This window comes from Vidua macroura, chromosome 1 (assembly GCF_024509145.1).
Source record: "Vidua macroura isolate BioBank_ID:100142 chromosome 1, ASM2450914v1, whole genome shotgun sequence".
NCBI classification, from domain to species: Eukaryota; Metazoa; Chordata; class Aves; order Passeriformes; family Viduidae; genus Vidua; species Vidua macroura.
The window spans coordinates 44,962,884-44,985,558 of NC_071571.1; the positions used below are offsets into that span (position 1 = coordinate 44,962,884).

The 22,675-nt window shown below is 39.8% G+C and overlaps 1 protein-coding gene across 3 annotated transcripts in view; it reads right to left on the reverse strand.

Moving 5' to 3' along the window:
• Positions 1–22,675, reverse strand: part of TRAK1 (trafficking kinesin protein 1) — a 127,009-nt gene that overhangs the window by 54,595 nt on the left and 49,739 nt on the right. For all 3 annotated transcript variants that reach the window (XM_053974772.1, XM_053974764.1, XM_053974780.1), the window contains exon 3: positions 10,279–10,473. In XM_053974772.1, coding sequence (XP_053830747.1) covers positions 10,279–10,473 — 195 coding nt within the window. The remainder of the gene's footprint in view (positions 1–10,278; positions 10,474–22,675) is intronic.

Sequence of the window (22,675 nt, forward strand, 5' to 3'; positions counted from 1 at the left end):
AACAAGCTTCTGAAACTGCATTCAGTTCCAAAATGGAGGCACATGACACTCAAAAGAACCATAAAAAAACATCTGAATTTTGTCACCCTTATCTTTACGTTTCACATTCCCCTCTGGTATTGTAGAGCACTACGACAGAAATATCTTTGTGTATTACATATGTACACTACCCCCTGGGCCTACGATCCTTACTGGTTTTTGTGCTTTGCTTCACTGTGGTTTTGGACTTGCCTTGTTCAAGCTAAGCTCTTCAGCTAGAATAAAATTATTGTAAAACTTCTGCATTCCCAAAGGCTGCATCTTGCTTCAGAGTGGCATCAATAAGGGATCTTGATTTTTTTCTTGCTGCAGAGAATACAGTTTTAGCAATTCCTTACCCTTTCTTATGTGCCTTCTATCAGAAGAAGAAAATATTCGGTGTCCTGATACAGAAATAATCACCCTAGCAAACATTACATAAAAATTGCAAACGGCACGAAAGATAATGCTTGCCAGAGTTTGTAATTCTTCCAATTCAAAAAGCCAACGTGCTCACTTTTAAAAATCTACATTTTTAATGTCTTTCACAGACAAATAACCAGAGAGAAAACATGGACTGCCTACTAACACATCAAATATATACATAATGCAGGATATTGGTAATGCAGAAAAAACAGACTTCAAACTTGAACCAATAATCAGTATTACCATCAGTATATTTAAATTCACCACAGTTATTATAGATACAGTTAGCTTTTCGAATATTCTTTCCCCTGCCCAAAGACTGCTCATACAGAGCATATGCTGCTCTGCCACTCCCTTCAGAGAGGAAAAAGCTATACAGCAGTCTCTTGCAGCACACTCACAAGAGATGCTGAGGTGCAAAGGAGGTGCAGGCATCTCTGCTACACCTGGGTGTTGCATTTTTCTGAGTATTTCCTTTTTAAAACCATTGAATAATGATGCTCCAGTCTTACAGGCTCCAAATTCTGCAACAAGAGACTAGAAGGAAATAGTTACCATCCGTGCATTCTTCATAATACCAGTCCAGTTCATAATAATCTGCTTCAATGAATTTCTGCATAGTCAGTATCCTTCAGTGACATACAGGAGATTTCACTTCGCTGCTAAGGTCAAGTGAAATGCAGCCATGCCTTCCTGCCTTTGCAAAATGCCAGAGCACAAGGCAGCTCACGGGAAGCTGAAAATGAGCTGCACATCTTCACTGAGGTCACAACTAAAATAAAAGAGGGGGAGTGTAGAGGGTGTATTTCAAATTAAAAAAAAACCAAAAAATATAAAAAGGATGCAGAAAGGAAGCAGATGCCCTGGCGGCTCCTCTAATAAAGAAGCTCTGCACAGGAGCCTTGGATGGGCGTTAACAAAATCCTCCTATCAAAAGGCTGATGCGCTGACGCTGGGGACACACACCACCGCCCGGCTGGTTCTAACTCGTTCCTTTCCTCCCCAGTCTCCACATCTCTTTCAGGCTAATGTGTTGCCATGGAGACGAGCTGGCTCCAAAAGCAATGCAGAGATGAAGAAAATGCATTTTGCTGTTTCTGGCTTTACAGGCTAGAAGGAGTCCTCCATACTGGAAACAAAAATCGTTGCTAAGAAAGATGATACAACCCATTGCTACTGCTCACAGAACAACAACATCACACTGTTGCAACTCACTGGGGACATGTGGTACATTAATAATGAAAATCTTGTCCATTACTACTCTCCTCCATACAGTTTGATAAAAGCCTGACTTCCCCTTGGAAAATTAAACTATGTTATTGCTTTGTTACACTATTTTGGTCTGATATAATAGAACCCTTTCTGCATCCTGCTGTTGAAAAATGCCAAACAAAAAAAAGGACATAATCAGCAAAATCAGGACAGCAATAAATTTCTCCTTGCAAAAAAAAAGCTAATCTGTTTCTTCTTTTTGCCCTCTCCATGAAGCACTTCCCCCGTATTTTTTTCTTCCTAGGCATCTAAGTTCCACAGCTGAAGACAGGAGGTTAGGCCAAATTTTCACTACTCTATTCCTAAAAATGCTGAAGGTCATCATCCAGAATAACTTCATGTTTGTGTTCAGTGTTTTGGAAACGGAAGAAAATACTTTTGCATCCCCCAATAAAATTATGTTTAAGCTATTAGGAGAGAACCTGTCTGAGGAATAGATGGCATTAAATCATCAAACACCGCAATTCAAAAAGTATGTCTGAATATGTGCAGGTACAGATACCAAGTGGACTGACATCCATTTTGTTCATAACCAGCACATAGTCTTCACCCATTTCTCCTCCTCTTTTAGGAAATACTAATACTTTGCAAACACCAGTAGAAGCACTGGGATAGATTGTGACTTAATGTATCCCAGTAGACTAAGGTAGGAGGCCATATTGGGTCTGACCAGGGAAGTCGTTGGTGTCTGTCTAGCCAAAGACTACATCCACAAGAATAGCCATGAGCAGGTGATAGAGAACTGTCCAACATTTCCCACAACTGCCCTCCCAACCTCTAATTTCTTCATCTTCAGAGACAGTCTGAGACAGATACAGCTACTGCTACTTTTAGGAATTCTTGAATGACTTGTCCTCTCTGTTCTTGAGCCCACATACATTTTTAGCATCTCCAACATTCTCTTCCAAAGTGTTCCACGCATCTGGAACACTTATTCTACTCCCCACCTGGTACCACTTTGCTTTACTGTAACAGAAGTAGGCAATGCCTAGTCAAGCTATGCAGAGGAAAATGCTTTGGTTTCTTGACCACACCAGTATTCAACTTTTCTGGTATAAGAAATTATCACTGCAGTAGCTTTGAGTCTTGCAGAGTTTCAGTTATGCATAGGAAAAAACTATACATGCTATTAAATGCAATTAAGGCTACACTTAAAATACTGCCAGAGAAAAATGAAGGTTCCTATGGCAACATCAACTCAATTGCTCTGCATATAATCTATTTGTTCTACTTGTATTATTTTTGTCCAAAAGGTAATTTCAGTCTGGTTAATGTTATTAAATAAGCATTTAAAATAGGAAGAATTAACACTGGCTACCACCTTAAATTGCTGCAGAGACAATCTCCTTTTTTTTTTATTTGCTGACATTTAAACAAAGGCAATCTTCAACATGCTAGAATTTTCTTCTCTCTGTCCTTCTTATGGCACACACACTCCCTTTCAATGAGACAGGATAAAAATAGTTCAAGGTAGGGGCTTAGAGCCTTTTTGTTTGTTTTTTTTCTTTTATTTATTTTTTTTTTACAGATCTGATTGGAAGCATACTGGTGTAATTCAGAAAGGCATCACTTTTCTGTGGAGAAAATCACTTGTATGGCCAAACAATTTTAGAACTCCTCAAGAGACTTGAAAATATAGAATAAGTGTATTATCTTCCCAGCATGAAGACAGAAACCCTGGGCAGACGGAATACTATATATCCAGGTATCCACTCCCAAGCATCCCTTCAATTACATTAGGAATTGCACTCTATAAAGCTGGACGGGTTGTCAAGTTGAATGGGAATTTGTGACCAAGCTGACAAAGCAGCTGCACACTTGCAGAACCTACTTTCAACCTTTGCAGCCCTACTTTTCCTTCCTACAGGGGTGTATCAGATTCATTTTATAGTAAACTTATCAGAACAGTACATTTTTCAGGTGGACAGATTCTACAAACTTTGAACCTCCGTGTATTCCAATCTCCATATTGCAACACTACATTTGGTTGGGGCATTACTGTGTTACTTACCTAAAAGTTTAAAAAAGAATTAGGGTAATAAGTCTGCGACTATAATGAAGCTGCATTTTCCTATTCCAAACCTAAATACAGTTATTCGTATTTGCTCAGCATTCCCTTTCAGCTGCTAAATTGTGTTCTATTTTTTAATGTTTACTTCTAACTAAACAAACCCCTCCCTTTATCTTTGTTCTCCACAGGGCAAAATACAGATTGATAAAGAATTCTGGTAGCCAACTGTGAACAGCTAGACTAAGCATTCCTTAAGTTTGTGGTTACAAAGGGGTTTCATTAGCAAGAAAAGATGGCTTGGAAAGCTCAAGAGCCCTCTCCTTCCTTTTTGCTGAAATAAATCCATGCTGTAGGTCAGCATTGAACTGATGTGCCTAAATTACCCAGGTTATAAAAACCACATATACCCTTCCCTTTGTATGAAGAGAATTTTTTCACAAAGGTACTTTCATCTACCCAACAGCACACTCAAGACTGTAGTGCACTGTGCTGCTAGAGTGCAAAGCCTCAGCAAGTCATCTCTGCTGACAAAGTCTTAAAAGAATGTCATATTACATAGTATGCCACTATAAATCCTGTGTTTTCATGCTTAGTCATTCTCAGCTTTTTTCTCTCAACCTTTTACAATTCTGTAAGGATGCTTTTTGAAACTGAACACTGGAGTTGAATGGAGTATTTCCAATGCAGCTGCAATGGATTACCTCCCATTTGATTACCTCTGGGTCACATTTCTTCTCTTGGCTACAGGCTCAGGATGGTTCAGATAATTACACACCATATCGCATCATCATTTTCTACAGACACCAGTACAGTCACCACCACTCAGGATAAAGTTGCCCATCCCATTAGCATCGTCTGGAGTCCTTTTTTATCAGAGCAGTAGCTGTACAGGCCTCCACTATGCAACACATATTAATCATAATCAAGCATTGCCACAACACATACTTTGCAAACCGACAAAAAACCACATATTTAAAAGCCCAACTGATTTTCAAGGATGGGCTGTCACACTTATTTCTAAACCGGAATAATTTACTGAAGTGAAGACTTACTGGTGTTTTCACCTTCTAAAAGAACACTGAATAGGAGTCATCCTGTGACTACATATTTAGTAAGGACAAACAACTCTGTAATTTAGGACAGTGATCTCTTCTAGGGCAGTATTTTACTTAACAAGAAGTCTTGCTTTACCTGGAAAGAGTAGAACCCAGAGTAAAACCTAGAGCACTGAGGGCATTATTACCAGCAGCTTTCAGAATTGGTATTTAGAAAAATGGGTGCTTCAGATTTGATTGACTCTTTTTCATCAAACTGGGATGACTATCCAGGGCTTCAAAATAGTACAAGTGTTTCCTCCAGGTGGGACATAGCTCGTAGCTTCACACCCTAAGGGCACACTGACCTCACCTGATACAAGGAAAAGACTCTTCTGATGCAGAAGAGGGTCAAACTGCTCTCCCACTGAAACAAAGTTATTTAACGTGAGACAGGGGCAGTTGGATGAAATTAAAATACATAATCACAAAAAGCTATTTTCCACATGAAAGGATTATTTCTCCCTTCCCCCAGATAATTACTGGAGAGCACTATTTTTGCATTTGTATAAAATCAAAATTGATGTCTCTGGTAACCTTCCTGCAAAACCAGCTGTGTAGTTTAACTAAGGTATGACTGAGCACACTTAAACACTGTAAGTAAGACTATAACAGCAAGAGCCAGACATTTAAGAGGATACACTCCTATCTACAATTAAGGAAATCAAGAATAAAGTTTTAAAGAAACAAATTTTGCAAACCATTTTGCAAACAAATTTGCAAACCATTTTCCATTTTGCCAGATGGAAATAATGTACATGACAATCTCCTCCCTTTTTTTTGGTTTTATTTTTCATGAAGACAGCAAAAACATTTGTACAATGAAGTTGAGCTTAATACCATGCTCAATTGGCTAGACAAAAATATTACAGCTGCATGGTTATGACCTATTTTTCTAACAAGGCAAAAAACCCACTGAGAGATATGATTGCAGCTTCCCGGGAGAGGAAAGTAATGCTGAAGGAATATAGAATAAGGGAGCCCAGTACGGCTTCCTAATACAGCTCAGGATGCCATTAGTCTGCTTTTCAGCAGAGGCATATTTCTGGCTTATGTCCTCCTTGGTGTTCACCAGGATGCCCCAGGTCCTTTTCTGCAAAGCTGCATTCCAACAGCTGGACCCTAGCATCTACTGGTGCATGGGGTTGTTCCTCCCGAGTGCAGGATTTTGCACTTCCCTCTGCTGAACAGCACAAGGCTGCTCTTGACTCATGGCTCCAGCCTGTCAAGGTCCCTCTCAATAGGAGCACAATCCTTTGGTGTCTCAACCACTCCTAGATCCTCTGCCTGTGCCTCACCCTCCCTGATGCTGCACAGCCTGCTGACTTCCTCTCAACCTCTCCACCTGGTGACAGCTTTTCCACATGCACACCTCCTGCATGAAAGGAGGCCATCTCTCTCTACCACAGACACAGAGCAGCTCTGGGCACTCCCAGCAACCTGACTCTTGCAGGGCTGCCTTCCCAATCAGAAGCTCTGTCTGGGCTAAAGTCTCTGCTCTAAGGGACAGGTACTCCAAAACCTGGAGAATGCACCCTGTGTCACAATGCCACCACATCTAAAGACTTAGGTTATTCTGAACTCAGATGAAGATCCCTTCTTTGCACCATTACTACAACTATTGGCTGTGTCTGACCATCCCTAATGAGCAGCAGCTCCAAAGAAGGCTAAGGATACCCTTGGGTCAAGAGCAGCTGACAGCTTCTCAGAAGCCACTAGGACTTCCTGAGGCCCACATGCCTGTGGCTCACCTTACCTTCACCTTATGCACAGCAGCAGGCACCCTCAGTTTCTCAGAGAGTTCCCAGATGGGCCCTGTCTCCCTAAGTAGCCAAGGAAAAACTGAGACTGCTGTTCCTGCTCACTGTCTCTGGTAGCTGTGCTATAGGCCTGGCTCTCACACAGGCCTCCCCACAGTCCCCAGCTAAAAGTGAGCTTGACTGCCCCTAATCTGGGGGCAGGGAGGTGGAATGTCATTTTGCTGTATCATACTTTCATTTAGGTTTACTTAAAAGACACTCTGCCTCAACTGTATAATGAGACTGGTCAGGTGACACTGAATTTATGTGACTATGCTTTAGGATGAGATCAGTTTTATTTTATTCATTTGGCAATAACTGGCTCAGCCTTCCATCTGAAGGAAATAATAACAAAGATGTGCTTTGGAGTTTCAGAACATAAAAGAACAGTTGTAGGCCTAATACTATGTAGTTCTTCCCAACTGCCTTCTTATCCAATGACAAACTAAATTTTAAGCAATTCTCTACATCACCTATCCCATGTTATGGCTTAAATCCCCACAAAAAGCACTGAATAAATTAAAATGCTTGGATATTTGACTGTTCATTTTTCTACCAGTATCTTCAAAAACTAATTAAAAATGAGCGCTAAGTAGCCTTATGTCCACCCTCTTGTGTTACATGGCCCAGAAGATTCTTACTGATTCTGAGCCTTTGTGGCTGTGAATTGGACAGGAAGCCAGAAAAATCTGCTCTAACAAGCCACAACAGTATGCCTAAGGGTAATTGCTGATTCTTCTGCTATATGGATCAACACAGTGGGAAACACATCACGTTTCCACCAACAGGTTATAAACCACCATCAATCTCAACATGCAAACAACTGCAAGGAAATTTTCATAAGACATTGAAAAATCAAACTTGCAAAGAGATAAGCTACAGTATTTGCTCATACCCTCATCAAGTCTTTTGAAACAAACTAAACAGGTAAAAGAGGAGTAGCTTAACTGCAGCACTGAAAATTGCGCAAGCAGTCACACCCTGGAACACCCTCCAAAGTGGTGGTAGCATAATACACAGTGGTGGTGGCATAATTCACAAAACCTTTCTGCCAACTTACTTAAAATAGTATTTTTACTTTCATAGTTCATTGTGCCATAAACCAATGTTTGCAATCAATGCAATAATTTTGAAACATGCAAATTTATTATGTTCTTGGACTCTCATATATAGATGGAGTCTGTGACTTGTTCACAGTAACTGAACAAGGGTTAAGTCAGATCTCAGTTTCCAGGGTATCAGTCTAAGGGTAGACCCAAACTTGCTTAAACTTCTTGAATTGCTATCTATACAAAAATGTCTGTCTATAAGCAGTAAGAAATAAATGTTTCTTTATCGAAAATCTCTTTGCTTGCTTCCTCTTTTTAAGAAGTTATTTCCTAATAAAAGCAGAAAATATATACTGTGGCAGGAATTATACTCAGGTTTTTTTTCATTCAAGCCAGTTGATTGGAAGAAATCTACAACCACAGCAACATGGTGAACTTGCAGTCATTATGCTTGTAAGCTAAAAGCTAGATAAAATTGTTAAGCATTCAGTTTCGGGCAGCTGTGCTATCCAATTTCTCTGTTATTTCGCAGCTTTGTTTTCAGAGAATAATAGAAGGGTTTGGGTTGGAAGGGACCTTTAGAAGTCACCTAGTTCCAAACACCATGCCACAGGCAGGGAATCTTCCACTAGACTGGGTTGCTCAAAACCTCATTCAACCTTACCTTGATATTTTCTAGGGATGGGACATTCACAACTTCTTTGGGCAAGCTGTTCCAGTGCCTCACCACCCTCACAGTAAAGAATTTCTTCCATATAACTAATCTAAACTGACACTCTTATCAGTTTAAAGTCATCATCCCTTGTCCTATCATTACAAAGTCTGCTTAAAAGTCCCTCTCTTCCTTTCCTATATCCCCCTTTAAGTACTGAAAGGTGCTCCGAAGTCTCCCCAAAGCCTTCTCTTCTTCAGGCTGAACAACTCCAACTCTGCTGGCCTGTCTTCACAGCAGAGCTGCTCCAGCCCTCTGATCATCTTTGTGTCCCTCTGAACTTGCTCCAACAGGTCCACGTCCCGCTTTCTTTGGAGGCCCCAGAGCTGGACACACACTCCAGGTGGGAGTCTCACAAGGACAGAGTAGGTGGGGACAATTACCTCCCTTGACTTTGACCTCCCTGGACCTGCTGACTACGTTTCTTTTGATGCATCCCAGGATACATTTGGCTTTCTTGGCTACAAGTATACATTTCTGGATCAGGTTGAGCTGTCAACCAACACTCCCAAGTCCTTTCCTCAGGGCTGTGTCAATTCATCCTCTGCACAGGTTGTATTTTGTATCCATCCCCAGCAGTCACACACCTACTATCATCTCAGTTGGTAGAAGGACGCTGCCATGGGGATTTTTGAGTTCCTTGTCCCACTAGCAAAACATGTTTCCCATGGTTATCGCAACAGTCCACCCACACAGACAATTTTACTTGTGAGACAGGCCTAATCAGGTTACTAAAGACCTTGAAAACATTAGATTTCAAAATATTTATTTAAGCCAGCTTCTGCCATCACTGTAACAGCACCAATGGGCTACTACAAAAACAGCTGTAGTACACTTGATTCCACAGATCAGCTTCAGCTTGTCTCACCCTCTTCCCACTGTTTTTGTGTGATTGGGGTCAGGTGGAAAGCATATGCAAGTTTTTTACTAAAATACTTCAAGCAATTTATTGAAGCATGACTATCAGAAACTCAGTTCATATTATTCATACTTTTCTTTACCAGCTGTGCTCCTTACAAAGTGATTGTTCAGGTGTTTCAAAATGCAATTAAGCCATCTTTGCACAGGTTTGTGCTGAGCCCTGTAACTCATCTCTCCTGAAGCTCTACAGTTCCTCAGTAAGTCTACCTAAATCTACCTACTACTATAACCCATGTAAATCCACTGCTATTGATTTAGCATAGCAGTCATTAAGATGAATCACAGAAGTCTTCTCTAATTGTAAGTCAATACTCACAGAGGAAGAAACCAGAGACATGAATCCATTCACCACGATAAAGTATCTACAGGTTCAAACAAAGGAAAGAACAACCACAAAGGTCACAACTGTACTCATGTTCTCTGTAAGCACAAATATTTTTTTCTCTGATAGTATATGAATATGAACAGAAGAAAGAATGAAGGGACAAACCATCTCAACCAAATGGTGAGAGTTTGGTTCTTCACAAGGCTTTTCTAGAAGCTTAAGCTGCAGTAAAATGATTTAAAGTCATTCTGTGATGCTGGCACATAGTGTTACCAGACAACAGTGCAATGTGTCAGAGAACACATTCAAAAAAAGTGGATGTGGAAAGAGGTCTAAGCTTTCTAAGCTGCATAGATACAGAAACTTCAGTCGCTTTGAGAGAGATCACAAGCAAAAAGAAGTATTTCAGTTTCTCCAGTATTTAATAATGTGGAAAGGTGTAGGCACAAATCACAAATGCAATGCCTGTTCTTGATTAAATGTTCCCTTTGTTTTCTATGTACCATAATCTTGGAGACCTAACAGTAAATCACAAACAGTTCTCTTGCTCTCCACAGCTTTCAAAGAATTGTTCAGATAACTTCAAAGAAGGTAACAAAAATAGCACTATTTTATTTGTTTCCTAGTACAGTTTCTGAGTTTTTGACTTACGGAAGTATTTCAAGGTCTCTTCTATTTGCTCAGTTGTTAAGTCAATATTCGCATCAGGGGAGATGAGAGGTGTGTGAAGCCAGTCGTCGTGGTCATAACCGTAGATTGTATCTGCTCTTAACTTATAATGAGGCAGCTGCTCTTCCAGGAGACTGATGATTTCAACTTCAGGAAGATTGGTACTATTGCACACATCTGTTAAGGGAAAGGGAACAATTTGTATTAGTTACCATGAATATTATACATACAAGCTTTCAAAAACTTTAGTTTGTTTTGATATCAACAAGATTTTGCTGCATGTAAAGAACAGCTCAATACAAGTAAGTTTAGAAGATATGCCTGGCACAAATTATCCCAAAATATTTATTTACTAGTAATACAAGGGCATGCTCTCTTATTGACAAAAGGCCTCACCTCTAGAAGTAGGGACGTTTATTGAAGAATAAGTGGGCTAGGGTGGGGAATAGAGAGCCAGTTACAACTGGAGTATGAAGAAAGCATTAGTGCACAGAGGAATGTACATTTTTGATGTTCTACTTAACAGATCATTTTTAGCTTGCAAGCCTTATGTATCTCTTTAACTTGGTCTTGGACTACAATTTACTACCACTGTATTTTTCTGCCTTTGCTGCTGACAGATTTTTCTCAAGAAACAGAAATCCAGGACTGCGATAGCAAACAGTGTCACAGTTCACACCTAAGACACACTGGTAAAGATGATTACAGGAACTTCCAGGGCACCTTTTGACACAATCTTGACTTGCATTCTGTGCTGCGACCCCTCATGCTCACAAACATATCAAGTTTGCACACAGTTCTAAAAATGGATACCAACAGCCAACAAGAACTGCAAAAATGTTACAAATAAAATTAGAGCTTTAAATTTAGGCCAAGATGTAGCTGAGAAGTTTTAACACAAAAAAAACCCAATTCAAGGTAGAAACTTTTTTACCTTGAGGACAGTCAAACAAGGGCACAGGGAAACTAGAAATCAAGTAAACAATGCCATGAGCATTTAATCTAAGAGACACGCTTTTAGTAGAAGTCAGAACAGATTACCTCCTGAGGTACCTTCTAACCTATATTACTAATGAAGAATTTTGAGAGTGTATCAATACCCAAAACGGTCACAATAGTTCTAAATATATAAGTTTAATTATCATATACAATTACATACAATGTCATGTTAAATATTTATCAGGAAACTAAACAACCCATGGTATGTTTGCAGTAAATACTTAGTGCATCAATCTGCACATTTTCCATTTCCACATCAGTACAAAGAGAAAACACCATCGTTCAGCACAACCCCTACCCCCAGACAAGAAGTAAGGAAGAGCTATCTAAGCCTTTTTTGGAAGAGCAATACACCAGAGCTCCCTCTTTAACCACTCTCATAGCTCTTGCAACTCTTGCTGAGATTCACTCCAGAGTAAACAGCAAAGACTGTCGAGGCCCTGAGTGCTCCCCTGTACCTTTACACTGCCATGATCAGGCTGATCATGGTCCCCAGCCAGCACGTTCTACCAGGAGCCCCATGCACCCCCCAGCCTCTGGTCCTGCCCTGTGCGGTGCTGTAAGCAGGCCTGTGCCCAGTTCTGTTCCCTGCTGACACTGACTCATTGTCCAGGCTTCCTGGATTGCTGCCATTTGTCTCATGATCGACCCCTGGAGAGTCAATTTGAACCCTTGCTGCCAGCGCCTTTGCTCTGCTTGGGAACAAAGGGACTGGGCTGTGCCAACAAGGACTGTGCCCTTCCCATCCTGTCAGCTGCCTACAAGGCAGCCCTGCTCTTGCTACTTCCTGACAAGAGCACCAATCTTTATAAGAGAAACTTACTCTTGCTGGATTGAGGAAGACCTGCAATTCCACTGTAACTTAGTGGAACTCACCTCTGTCAAAGAAGGGGAGGAAGGAGAGAATGGGGAACTAACACAGACTTCTCTATACATCATTAATTACCTTGTTTTTACCTTTCTAAGCCAGAAGTTACATTGTCAAAAGCATCCCAAGCACTAAAAATTTCAAGAACATCACTATTCTATCAGACAACAGGGGCAGAGAATACCAAGATGAACTCATACTGTCAATCTCCTGACTACATACTTTACAAAACCCTGATAACTGGAACTATAATCCACTTGGGAAAATTGCATTGTACTTTGTGGTTCAAGGAGTCTGCTATTACCAGTCAGGAGCTATTCTCCTCTGCCTTCATCCACACTATTTTGTACATATGCTCTTGTACATAGCTCCTGTACATATGTGTCTTCCAAGCCTCCCTCAGTTAGATGCCCACATGTGCATCTGTTTTCATAGAGAATCAACCTGCACATATCATTTTAAGAGGTCCTTGCAACCTTCTCAGAGGGACTACTGGCTTACACAGAGAAACAAGATCTGCCTCCCATGCTTTGAAAGACAAGAGTAAGCCTGTAACTACAAACTTTCTTTTTCCCTGGCTATCTTTTTAAGGCTGACAGCATCATCTCAGTGCCTGTAACCATCTGAGTGCAGAAAAGACAGCTGATCTTCAAAAAAAAAAAACACCGCTGACATCCACAAGACAATCAAAAACCTTTCTGTGTACATGTACACATAAAAGACTTTTCTTTTATACATCTATCTTTGGATTACCTAATTGCTCTCAATCTCAAGGAAACAGAGTTGATTTTTTTTCACTGGGGTTGTTTTGGGGGAGTTTTCCTGGCCAAAATATTTGTTTTTCTCTTCAGAAAAATGCAAGAATCTACACAGCCCAAGATGATGGTCTTGGGAACAAAGAAATAATCTGAGAAATTCAAACCTTCAGTGCCTTTCTCTTTTTTATTAGGATTCCAAAAGAAATAGACTTTATAGATGAGATGAGGACGTTTCAGTTGTACAGATAAGTAAACTGGCTTGTTTTATCCCAAAAACAAGTGAAAAATGAACACAAAGGAAGTGACCAATAAAATGTGGGGAGAAAAAAAAACCCCTCATTCACACACACACAGAAAAAAAAAACACCATACAGTTTTATTGTGGAAAAGAAATCCACTAGAATGTGAAGGCTAGGCAGTAAAGAAATAAGAATTATCATGGAAAACAAGTCAACCAAGAAAATTCTTCTACTCTACCATATAATAAATCCTGAGCATTTCTAAGCAATTCAAAAGGCCTACTAACTGGAAAATATATTAATGAGTAATTGGAAAGGCAACTTTTTATGATGCTGTTATGATGCTATTGTCACTAACTTCTACTGCAAGTTTAAAATCTGTATACCAGCAGGAAATACAAACAGGCTCTGATGCAGTTGCCTATTTAGAAAAACAGGACACCATAATTACACTTGTTCATGGCTAGACATTAGTTCACCACTTAAATCGCAGCAATATTTTCAGTGCTACAGTTACACAATCTCTCCCCCTTCACTCTTCCTCCCCTCGCTCTTCTGAGATGCACACATTTGTTATGAGACAATATGCAGATTAATACCATCCCCCATGCTCAGACACCAGGTATATTTTTTATAAGACCCTGACTGTGTTTCCACAAAGGTTTTTTAATTATTTCTGATTAGAACTGCAAAGATAAACAATTAAGTAACCTCTCTGCTAAGAACACCCAAGACGTCATCTGTGATAGTGATTTATGATTAAGTTAACTGATATCCAACAGACAGAAAAGCACGTCCTCTTCTCCTAGGTGGTACCTCTATTTTATTGAGAAAAATGTAACACCTTACACTTAAAACAATTAACTGATAATTAATTTAAAAATTATACAACAAAATATAGTGAACCATATCCTTTTGAGTTGCTGTTATGGATTCTGGGGTTTGTAATCTAACCAATTTTCAACTTTCAGTTTTCTGGAAAACACATTTGGCAAATAAATTTCTACAAGCAGATCAAAACCAACTTAAATAGTTAATAAGTTATGAACTCATGATTCTTAATAAAGCATGGATCATTCCTGGTTCTGCTTATGCTCTCGCAACTCTATAGCTTTCAGCACTTCACAGAAATAATTAAATATTATTAAAATGAATAAATTTCACCCTTTTTCATACTATTTTTGAAAGTAACATGTTCTACTGCTTTAGTTTCTTCTTAGCTTAAATGTATGAACACCCCACCTCACTTGTTTTGTTGCAAATATGTATTTCTCCATGCCCTGTTCCTCAGGAAATGAAGGTGCTCAGTCTGCTTTACAGTAATTTTTGACAACATTCCTCCTCATGCTCTCTGTTTTCTAAATGAGATTAAAACAAATGTTTTCAAAGACTTTTGTCCTGGTTAATTTCTTGTTACAGTTTCTAATCTTTTCTTTCCATAAAGAAGATGCAAAACAGGCAGAACACTCTAGCTGAGCTCTCTTCTGCATATTTCTTCCCACTTCAGTATCCCTTGGGTAGTTATTAATGATTACCTGCTAGCATGTCTTGTACCTTTTCATACATTGGCATTTGACTGGCTGGTGTGTCTCTCCCATTCTGGAGATACTAAATCTCTCTACCCCATGTCTCTCAAGACAGCCACTCAAGTTTCACTGGTTATTTCAGCTTGCTTATATTTCCTTAAAGGAATTTTTATTATGCTTGCTGATCTAGGCAACTTTGATTATTTCATCAGTTCCCTTTCTTCTAGGCACATCTCTAGCCATACAAAATGCTCTAAATATAGTAAACTAACTCTTCACTGTGGAGACTGAAGTGAGGGTGGGAGGATGGCTTCTTCCTTCCCCCACTCTTGGTTGTTTTTTTTTTTTTTTTAATTTTTCACATTCAGAGAAAGAAAGAATTTGCAGGACAACCATGTGCATGTGAGGATAAGAGTACACTTGGTTATTTTCAGATGCACACTTAGATCTTTGCTGACAAGTGAGCAAGGAGTTGATCATAGAGAAAACGGAGTGAGAAGTCTAAAACAATGGGAGCTGACTGTATGGAGATAGCACAGCTCCTAAAGGAATGCCTTCCCCCCCTCGGCACATAACACAGAAATCACAAGGCATTGTGTGGGGTGGTCACCCACTGTCCTTTGTATCCTGCACTCATACATTAGGTCACTTCCCATATAGAGTTACATACATACTTAGCTGTCAGTGTTACTTGGATGGGTGGAACTATGCCAGCATCTCACAAACAAGCAATTCAGCCTCAGTCAAACTAACTTCAACTCCAGCTAAGTACAACACGAACCACAGGTAGACAGCTTTGAAGATCTCATTAACGTGGTCACCCAAAAGCATCTCATCTGTCAAACTCTATTCCCTACCAGGCTTTTTGGTTTCATCTGTTTATGGCTATAGATGTATCTTACTGTAGGAAAGATAAAGAAGGAGCACTTGCTCAATTTCAGCATGAACTTCACATTAGAACTAATGATAAATTCAGAGAATGAACCTAGAACAATGAGAAGGGACAAGGGCATGGGGAGTGTGGCGGCCAAGAAAGAACACCCCAAAACATGCAGAGAAAAGGAAGTATACAAACCTCAGAGCCTGGTATCTGCAGGAGCCTTTACAAACACAATGCAAACAGCTTATCAGAACAGTCCTCACAAAGAACATAAAATATATAGTTTCTGCCTGTCTGCATTCTGGTTCAAACCATCCCTGATCTTCATGGTTTTACTGCTTTGCTTGTGAGCAGAGCTCTCCTCCCAAAGTCAAAAGTACTCCCAGGTCTCCACAGATCTGCCGGCAGTACAAACTGCCACCTGCCGGCAGAACTGCCTTAGTACCCGAACCCCAAATCCCACAGGACATTTCGCCAGCCAGTTTCCTGCTTTCAGCCCACTCCTGTAAGTGGAAAAAACAATCACCCACAAACCCAGCCCTGCCAGGAACCATGCTAGGGTCAGGGCTCTGATCAAGAAGGGGTGTGCCAGAACACATAAGTCATGACAGAAAAGACCACAAGAAAACTACCCAGAGACAGTATCATTCCCAGAGCACAGTGCCCCTGAGTTGCAGTCCTGATGGAAGCAAACACCTTGCAAACAGCACGAAGTGCCTGTGCTACCCAGAAATGCCTCCTCTGAGCAAATGGAAACAACTGCTGAACAAAAGTAGTGTGTGCAGCAAAACAACTCCACTCTGGGTGCGACCTTAGGGAAGTGCTGGGCTGCTTGGCAACCTTCAAAACACAAGCTTTGGTCATCAGGTTGTATCACATGCCTACCCTGAGTATCTTCTGGGAAACTCCACCACATCAAACCCCAGCAGCTGGTGCTCAGCCCACAGCAGAAAGGGGCAGTCTAAATATCCTCTCCTTCTTAAACACAAACAAAGCAAACGAACAAAGGAAAAAAAAAATACGCCTCAGTAGCGCTCTCAGGCAAATCTTTCGCTTCTCGAAAAAGAACTAAAACAACATCACTTGTCGCTACCTCTTGAGGCAGCTGAGAAAAGAGAAGTAGATACAAGCACAGTAACAAAAAGAGACAACAGAAACAAGGAAACTCTGAAGAAAGCTGGAAGAATAAAGAAATCTTCTACGTTACTTCATGGGACCACATAGTCCTCTCTTTGGTTTTCAATTCTGTCCTATTTCACACACACATATTACATTCACCCTTGACACTTAGCTCTCTCAGAGGTTTCTTTAAATTCTCCTGTTTTAAATATTTGAGAATGGACAGTCAATAAATAACAATTACAAATAACAAAAAGCACACAATACCTGCACAGGGTCATTACCAGTGCTGGCTCCATACCAGTTAAGTAAAAGTAAGGTTCTCTGCAGACAAGGGCTACAGCATGGAGGCTAAAGTCCAGCCACATGTAACACAAGAAATCAAAGTTCACCAAGGTGAGGCTATTCCATGTCAAATTTGAGGCTAATCCACGTCAGATTTTGACTGCTAATTTTGCTCCATGTGACATTGAGATTAGCCACCTAGTCTAGATCAACAAGCAGCCAGGAGGCCATGACTACATTAGCGTTCTCCTTTTTCAGAAGGCCCACAAGCCAAACTGTATTCCAATGACGGAAGCAAGAAGGATGGTCTCTCTAAATGTTTTTCCAGCAGATATTTCCTGGCTGCTTAGAACAGCCCAATAACCTCATCTTTCCCATGCTTTCTGTCCATTTAGACAGTGATGGAATGAACTCATCATTATCATTATCTACAAACAGATCCACATAAAAATTAAAAGCAGAGGGATGAAAGTTCTACTACACAATTAGGCTGCTACCTATGCTACTGAAGAGGAAAACATGGCCTGTAGGCATCCAATATTTGAGTTCGATAGGCCAACATAGACACAGTCATTATTGACTGAGGTCTATAATTACAAGTATTTCTTGAGCATTATTTAACAATTACATGGATATGTACAGAGCAATAGGCAAAACCCCAGAACTTACCATATTCCTATTCAATTTGTATTTCAATCCAATTCAATTTCCTATTCAGTTCTAGGATGCCCAGAATGTGGCTAATGGTACTGAAACTGTACTGAAGCCTTTCAAATAATACTGCTGAACTCAGGACATGTGTTTCAATGTAAAGCAAGTAGCTAGCTTCTCGGGCAAAGAAAAAAAATCCAGTTCACTGACTTGTCTAAAGGGAAAGATAGCCTTAGCATCTTTATACATCTGAAGTCTCACTGCTGGCTGCAAAGCCAAACATCTGGAAGAAAAACTCTTCAACATGAAAGCTATCTCATATCTCAAACTCAGACTCGTCAAACAGCCATGGCAGCTTCTGTAACTTGACTGGTATGGCTTGACATGATTTGAAATTGCAAGTTCTGCCACACCTTTAATCAAAGTTGTTTAAGCAGTGGTTCTTCTGCCTCGGAAAGTAGAAAAAACTGCTCAAAATCCTGGCTTCCACAAAAGATTCCATGTCAACCTCTTTTCAGCTTGGCCAAACACACCTGCTAAAGACTAGGATAAAGTTGAGAATGTCAAAGCTAATGAAGATGAAACCCCACAGTTCCAATGTGAGGATTGCCATTGTTTACCAGGCTGAAGTCTCCCTGCTTTGGTTCCATCTTACATACACATTCCTGCTACGAATAAAACCTGAGACAGATTTGGTGATTTGGTCCATTAAAATATTAGGACCCTACAGTGCACTATGTCATAAATTTAAATGAAGTTTGCTTTTAATAAAAGTATGGAAATGTTTCTCCCTGTAGATAAATGCACCCATAGTCATGATTTTTATATTAAACAGAAAATAAAAGGAAACCCTGCCACCATGGCTATTCTTTTAGAGTAAGAACAGAAACTATTCATGTACCAAAAGCATGCTGGACATGCACTGTTCAGCAGCAGTAAGAATAAACACATTCATTAACCATTAGGATCTTCCAGCTGCCAAGAGAGACTGTGAATGTCTCAAAAACCCATTGATAAATCACTGAGTACGAAAACCCTGAAAAGCAATTGTCCTGCTTTTCCTTGTTGTTCAGCCCAGCTACAAAATGTGCCAGCCACTAAAGAATGGCTGTCAACAAAGCTTTCACAGAATAACAAGCAAAACTTAAGAATTACATGTTATGTAGCTTGCTCTTTACAGATCCTTACTTTAAGTGAAAAATGTGTTGCTTCATTATGGACACACACACATACATTGAGGGAGAAAGGTAAAGCTGAACTTCATGTGTGATTGAATGAATGTTATTTTAACGTATTTAAATGTAATGTAACTATTTAGTCTTCCTCACTATTCATTGCACCACAACAGGAAAACAAAAAATGTAAATCAAAAAAATCCCCAAAAAATCTACTAGGCACTTGCCTTCTGTACTTTCTCCAAAGAACAAATCCAGAACACTGATCAACACTTACTGCTTTCATGCACCCCTACCTTGAATAAAGTATATATTTAGGAATGATAAGTGCTTCTCAAAACAAGGGAAATCTAAGAAGAATGTCTTTAAAAGTGTCACACTGGACTTCTAATTCCAACAGTTGCTTTCATAGTGACTTCAGAATTGACAGTTTATACTAAAAAACATGGATCATATTAGGAAGCATAAATAAGGCTATATAGGGAGCACGGCAGAATTCTGCTTAAGGGAATACCAACCACGCAAATGTCATCAAGCCACAAAAAGACAATACTTGATAAAATAAAAACATATGACCAAGATACAGATTAAGAGGTAGTGTGACAACCTGACACAGGAGAGGAATCAGAAAAACAACACCAGGTAACTTGAAAAGGATAAGAGCTGGAAAGCAGCTGTGGGAGGATGTGAGGCAAGGGGGGAATCTGCATGAAGTTGACTGAGAGCGTACCAAAAGCCAGACAGAAAATTCAAAATGGAGGCAATGATGCAGCAGGCACAGAGAATAAGATCATTTTTTCAGAATATGCTGGACAGAAATAGTCAGACTCATAAAATTGTTCCAGTCATGCCGAAGGAGCTATCTCTTGTTAACAGGACTGGCATTTTTTGAATGCTTTAGAGAAAGGAATATTGTTCAGAATTTAGCAATTGCTGCTTACAGAAGTGTCGGTAAAGAGGGACAAGTGATCATAACTAGATCAAGCTTATGGGATAAGACTGGTGACAATAACTTATGATAAAGTAAATGGGCTGAGGAAAGGACTAACATTCTTATAGCTTTATTTAAAGAAGAGACTAAGACAGCTGGGAGAGGAGTAGACAGGGGCATAAAAACTATGAAGATTTTTCAAAATCATGAAGGTAACTTCATAAGGGGAAAGAAGACCTGATATTCACCAAAATCCTGCATAACTAGGACAAATACTGACAGAAATTGCAAGATTGGTGTCACTGCACATGGGAGTAGCAGCCTTGAACTTCCAGGGTAAAACAATCAGCACATCCAGATAAGAAAAAGCTTTGGACAGGTTCCAACACTAAATAGTTCTGCGTGATTATGGTACTTATGCTGAGACTAAACTACTGAGAGTGGCTGAGTACATGATCTCCCTATCCAGTATCTGCAGTTTCTGGAGTCAGAAACACAGTTCTGAGCCGGCTGGTCCAACACAGCGGAGCATTTCTTATGCTCTTTGGTTGAGTTCCACCAAGCAATATTTAACATCTCTTCTCTCATATTGACAAAACTGAGAAAAACATGGAAGTCACACCCCAAACAAGGAGCAGAAAAAGAAGCAAATGTTAGAGCAAGTTATGCTCCATTAAAAGAGAAATATAACCACCACAGTAAAAGAGAAAGGTAATCCAAACAGAACTCAGAGAGATTCAAATAACATTAAGCAATTGAAAACTGTTAATATTTTATCAATACTTTTTTAACCATTTAAAGCTTAGAAGTCTACCAGCAGGTCTGTAACAGGTACCAAAACCAACCAGAGCACTCTGTTGGAACAGTCTCAGAATAGCAAGCACATGGTGTCTGGTGGTAACACACACATCTAGGACAGAACAGCCACAGGTACAGCATTCTCCACATCACCTGCATAACACAACAATAAAGCAATCTCACAACAACCTGTAATACCTAAATCCCTATGGAGTTAATTTAGGGTAATCATGGTTTATCACGCTTGAAACAGAAGGAATAGAAATTCAGCCTTTCAACACAAAAACATGCATCTTGGTGGGGGCGGGGGGGGACACACACACATAAAATGGAATGGAAATTCTGTGCGCCCTAAGCATGTCTTTTAAAGTGATTACATGAAGAAATGGTCAGAAGACACCACTTATCTGTAGGATCAGTCAGTTAACAAAATTGGTAGGTGTTTCCATGAAGATGGTAATTTGGTGAAAGAGAACAGAATCTATGTTTCATATGGGAACATATTTAAAGCCTGAATAAGGATAGAGACAGGATGAAAACACAGAGAAAACTTTCTGCACCCAAACATTGCTAGGAGATTGTGTGAGTGAGGCTTGGCAGCAAGAGAAAATGGGTTTCTCTGGACGTTATGATTCCTTCCACTGCAGTAACGTGCAAGTTACACAACCCGCAAGGAAGGTCAAACAATACCCAAACTCTTCTCACTAACACCTTCCTGCTGAGAAAAAAAAAACATTTTGTTTCACCCCTCCATTAATGTGACTTTGTTTTTAGAAAATAATAAAAAAAAAAATATCTACTTGTGCTAATTGCAAACAAAGCAAGACATAGAACAGGTTATTACCACAGAGCATTTCCCAATAATTCAACAACCCTCAGGAAATTGTCCTGAACAGCCAGAAAACACACTCCTACATGCATTTAGTAAGAGTAATTAGTACAATGAACAAATGAATTATGCAAACTAATGAAGGAGCTGGGCAATTTAAATTACAGTCCATTCATTCTCTCCCTTTCCAGAGAAGGATGAAGGAAACCTACATGGCATATTAAGCAGTTAGCTCTTGAATCACAAAGTACACCATACCAAAATCAGTGCAAATGGTGAATATTCAGACATGCAAAAGCAGACAAAGTTAACTTACAGAAGATGTCTAAGGATACTGTGTTAAGCATATTTTAAGAGAAAAAAAAAAGTAAAAAAACCTCAAAAAGCCTCACAAAAATATCCTGGAAGTCAGACAGCTATCACAAGAGTAATATCCAGTGTTATTTGACTTCTGTCCCCACTGTACTCCCCATTTCCAGGGGGACAGGATTTGTCTGACAGCAGCTAACAGGTAAGAAAAAGGCAATCAACTAAGAGGCTTTTGTAATTCATAAAATTGTGACTACTGACCAATTTAGTGATACTCTGCTTTTTCATGTCAAGATTACTGCCCTTCCTGCTCTACAAAAAATGGGATGAGGGTGGTGATGCTTCTGGTGGTGGTGTTAGAGAAGAAAGTCCCCAACTCCAGTTGTTTTCATTAACATTGCACTGAAAGTATTCAGATCTGCACTGCAATTACAGAAAAGACACACCTTGAAAAGCATTTCCACTCCCTTTCTAGCAAAAAGAACACTAGATGGTGCTACATCCGTATTCCTATCTCTACACTCTCAGATGAATGAGAACAGCAAGAGAAAGAAAAGTTAAAAGGAAAGAAAAACAACTAGGACACGATAGGTGCCTTCCACATGTAGCAGCACCATGCCACTTCCATATAGTGCTGCCCTACTGTCCACCAAACCCAGGACTTGGGTCTCCTGCCCATTTACCTGCAGGAGCTCCACAATCGATAGCAATAGAAAACTTGGAGTCAGACTACATTGATATTTTCTCCTAAATCTTGCTAACAAAACCTAGAATGAAATATTACCAAAAAAAAAAAGAGATATCTATTACAACCTCTACTGAGTCAATTTTCAGGCTTAGTGTTTAGAAAGTATGTGCTCCACCAGCACTTTTTTCATAATAATTCTTAAAATATTCAAAACCAATTTTTTTCAATAGATCAACTATCCTATTTCATCTGCCCTTCTGTGCTCAAGTCAGCACAGATTCAAATGCATTTACCTGCACAAAACTTCACTTGCAGCACCTATGA